The sequence below is a fragment of the Corapipo altera genome, unplaced genomic scaffold (genome assembly GCF_003945725.1).
Source record: "Corapipo altera isolate COAL_440 unplaced genomic scaffold, ASM394572v1 233, whole genome shotgun sequence".
NCBI classification, from domain to species: Eukaryota; Metazoa; Chordata; class Aves; order Passeriformes; family Pipridae; genus Corapipo; species Corapipo altera.
The window spans coordinates 40,177-44,123 of record NW_020885168.1 but is presented as its reverse complement, the minus strand read 5'-3'; the positions used below and the strand labels follow the sequence as shown (position 1 = coordinate 44,123).

The window sequence follows — 3,947 nt, the reverse complement described above, 5'->3', positions numbered from 1 at the left end:
CCCAGTCCCATCCCTGTCCTTCCCAGTGAGTCCCAGTCCCATCCCTGGCCCTCCCAGTGAGTCCCAGTTCCATCCCTGTCCTTCCCAGTGAGTCCCAGTCCCTCCTGCTTCCTGTATTTCCTGAGCCCCATCCCTGTCAATCCCTGTTCCCTGAGCCCCATCCCCATTTCCCAAGCCCCATCCCAGCCCACCTCCATTCCCTGAGCTCCATCCCTGTCAATCCCTGTTTCCCGAGCCCCATCCCTGTTCCCTGAGCCCCATCCCAGCCCCATCCCTATTTCCTGAGCCCCATCCCTGTCAATCCCTGTTCCCTGAGCTCCATCCCTGTTCCCTGAGCCCCATCCCTGTCAGTCGCTGTTCCCTGAGCCCCATCCCAGCCCATCTCCATTCCCTGAGCCCCATCTCTGTCAGTCCCTGTTTCCTGAGCTCCATCCCTGTTCCCTGAGCCCCATCCCTGTTCCCTGAGCCCCATCCCGTGCCCAGGTGTGAGATCTGCGGCTTCACGTGCCGCCAAAAGGCCTCCCTGAACTGGCACATGAGGAAACACGACGCCGACTCCTCGTACCAGTTCCCCTGCGACCTCTGCGGGAAGAGGTTCGAGAAGAGGGACAACGTCACCGCCCACAAGAGCAAGAGCCACCCCGGGGGGACCCCGAAGGAGACCCCGAAAGGGGGGACCCCAAGAGGGGGGACCCCGAAAGGGGGGACCCCAAAAGGGGGGATCCCAAAAGGGGGGATCCCGGCGGGATTCGGGGCCGTCGGGCAGGACCCGGACCCGCCCCGGGAGGGGTCGTAGGGGGGGGCTCATCCCCCGGTTTGGGGGGATGGAGGGGCCAGGGGGGGACCCCAGGGGCCAAAAATGCAGAATTCCCGGGTTTTCTGCCAAATCCTGGGGCAAATCCCAGCTTTTTAGCCAAATCCCCGAGTGAAATCCTCAATTTTCCCGCCAAATCCCGGGTGAAATTCCAATTTTTTAGCCAAATCCCAGTGAAATCCCAATTTTTCCATTTGCCCTGGGGCAAATATCCCAATTTTCCCACCAAATCCTGGGTGAAATCCCCAATTTTTTACCCAATCCCAGGTGAAATCCCGATTTTCCCACCAAGCCCTGGGGCAAATATCCCTCTTTTCCTGCCAAATCCCAAATTCCCCGGAGCCCGAGGGTGCCAAAATCCCCTCAATAAAAGACTTATTTTGGGTAAAAATTGGGATTTTGGGCCGAGTTTCTGCGGGAAAGAGGCGGAAAAAGGGAAGATTGGGGTGGAAAAAGGGCTGGAGGGGGGATGGAAGCACCAGGAATTAGGGACCCAAACTGGGATGGGTGGGAATTCCCAGTCAGGCCCCGCCCCTGGACTGGGATGGGCGGGAATTCCCAAGGCTTTAAACCTTCCTTTGAAATTTAAAACTTAAATTAGCATTTAAAACCCGAGCCTGAAGTCACAGGTACCTGAAGGCTCCGAGTTGGGACCATTCCCAGGATCCCAAATGATCCCAAAATCCCCCTGAGCCCCCCCAAAAGCAGGAGCAGCTTCTCCTCCTCCCCCAGCACCCAAAAAAACCCCAAATCACCGTTTTTTGGGTGGTTTTTTTTTGCACAGCAACTTTTATTTCCCCACTAACGGTGAGAGGGACACGAAGAGCAGCGGGGGGGGGACAAAGGGGGGGACAAGAACGAGGTGACACCGAAAAAAAAGGGTCCCCCCCCTCCTCCAGACCCCAAATGAGCCCCCAAATCCCCTCCAGGTGACCCCAAACTCCACTGCCCCCCCTTTTCCCTGGATTCAGGGGCTCCCAAGGGATCAGGGTTTGGGAAAAGGGGGGGATTTTGGGGGGAATTGGGGGGGATTTTGGGGGGGAAATGGGAGAGATTTGGGGGGAAATGGGGGAGATTTTGGGGGCAAATGGGGGGGATTTTGGGGGGAAATAGGGGAGCTTTGGCTCTGGTTCGAGGTGGGGGCTCCAAAAAATTCCAGGGAAAAAGGGACTGGGGGGGGTCGGGAGGGGCTCAACCAGCCCCCCCCCCAACAGCCAACGGCCCTGAGGAAGATTTTTGGGGGGGTGAAAAGACTCAAAAAACTTTAAATGCAACAAGGGGGGAAAAAACCCAAAATTCCAAACCCCCCCTGCTCTGAGTGGGAGTTTGGGGGGGGGGGGGCCTGCCTGGAAGCAAAGGAAAGGGGGGGGTGGGGGGGGGGGGGGGCGGGCGGGGGGCGGGGGAGGGGGGCGCAGGGGCCCCCTGGCAGGGGGGCGGGGGGAGGAGGGGGAGGAGGAAGGAGGGGGGGAGGAGGAGGAGGAGGAGAAGAGGAGGAAGGGGAGGAGGAGGAGAAGGGAAGGATGAGAAGGAGGAAAGGGAGGAGGAGGAGAAGAAGGAGGGAAGGAGAAGAAGGTGGAGGAAGAGAAGGAGAAGGAAGGGGAGGAAGAAGAGAAAGGAGGAGGAGAAGTTGGAGCGTGAGGAGAGGAGGAGGAAGAGAAGAGGAGGAGGAAGAGGAGGAGAAGAGAAGGAGGAGAAGGAGGAGAGGAGGAAGGGGAGAAGGTGGAGAGGGAGGGAGAGAAGGAGGGGAGGAGGGGGTGAGGAGGAGGAAGAGGAGAAGGGAAGGAGAGGAGGAGGAAGAGGACAAGGAGAGGGGAAGTTGGAAGGGGAGGAGGAGGAAGAGGAGAAGGTGGAGAGGGAGGAGAAGGAGAAGGAGAAGAAGGGAAGGAAAGGAGGAGGAAGAGGAGGAAGGGGAGGAGGGGAGGATGAGGAGGAGGAGAGGAGGAGGATGAGGAGGAGGAGAGGAGGGGAAGGGAAGGAAAGGAGGAGGATGAGGAGGAGGAGAGGAGGAGGATGAGGAGGAAGGGGAGGAGGGAAGGAGGAGGATGAGGAGGAGGATGAGGAGAAGAGGAGAAGTGGCGGTGGCAGCTCGGGCGGGGCGGCCTCAGTTGCAGAGGGACAGCGAGGAGCCGACGTAGAAGAGCCAGAAGAAGGGGAAGATCCTCTCGGAGAAGGCGGCGGTGAAGGTGAAGATGGGCGCCATGGTGTCGGCGTTGTAGAAGGCCACCCAGCCGCCCTCGTAGTCCAGGTACACGCCCACCTTGCGCGGCCGCTCGCACAGCGACAGCGGCGTCTCGGGCGAGGTGAACGCCTGGTACTGATCCCAATTCTTGCCCTTCCAGTTGAGCCCCACCGCCCAGATCCCCTCCTCGGGGGCGAAGTCGACCTTCTCCTTGCGCCGCACGGACTCGCGGGCGGCCCCCAGCACCCAGCTCTCGCCGTCGCCCACCTCCACCTCCCAGTAGTGCCTCCCTGCCTGGAAGCCCTCGCAGGCCAGGACGCAGAAGGCGTAGTCGAAGCGTTTGGGGTGCGCCGGCAGCTCCTGGGGGGCCCCGCGCAGGCGGACGCTGCGCTTGTCCTCCGACAGCACCAGGTAGGGGTTGGCGGTGTCGGGGTCCAGGGACAGGTCGGCTGGGAAAGGAAAGGGGGTGATTCAGTGTCTGGGTCCCAAATGGGATGGGGGGGACACCTCTGGGGTCACTTGTGGGGTCACTGTCCCACCAGAGCACCAGGCAGGGGTTGGCGGTGTCGGGGTCCAGGGACAGGTCGGCTGGGAAAGGAGGGGGGAAAAAGGGGGTGATTCAGTGTCTGTGTCCCAAATGGGACAGGGGGGACACAGGGGGGTCACTTGTGGGGTCATTGGGGGTGATCCAGAGTCTGTGTCCCAAATGGGACAGGGGGGTCACCTGTGGGGTCCCTCCTGGAGCTGTGAGGGGGGGACACCAGGGGGGTGTCACTGATGGGATGGGGGGACACAGGGGAGGCACCTGTGGGGTCATTCCTGGAGCTGTGAGGGGGTGACACGGTGTCTGTGTCCCAAATGGGATGGGGAGGATGCAGGGGGGACACCTGTGGGGTCACTGTCCCAACACAGAGGGGGGTGATCCAGAGTCTGGGTCCCAAATGGGACAGGGGG

The 3,947-nt window shown here is 60.8% G+C and overlaps 2 protein-coding genes across 2 annotated transcripts in view; one reads left to right on the top strand and one right to left on the bottom strand.

Moving 5' to 3' along the window:
• Window positions 1-685, top strand: part of LOC113940040 (zinc finger protein 692-like) — a gene marked incomplete at both ends in the record, with an annotated part of 4,297 nt that extends 3,612 nt beyond the window's left edge. The window contains one exon of the mRNA XM_027631105.1: window positions 484-685. Within this exon, the coding sequence (XP_027486906.1) occupies window positions 484-685 (202 nt within the window). The remainder of the gene's footprint in view (window positions 1-483) is intronic.
• Window positions 686-2,783: 2,098 nt separating this feature from the next.
• The window catches only part of LOC113940042 (E3 ubiquitin-protein ligase TRIM7-like), a 2,588-nt gene continuing 1,424 nt past the window's right edge, over window positions 2,784-3,947 (bottom strand). The window contains exon 5 of the mRNA XM_027631109.1: window positions 2,784-3,442. Within this exon, the coding sequence (XP_027486910.1) occupies window positions 2,916-3,442 (527 nt within the window). The 3' untranslated portion in view covers window positions 2,784-2,915. The remainder of the gene's footprint in view (window positions 3,443-3,947) is intronic.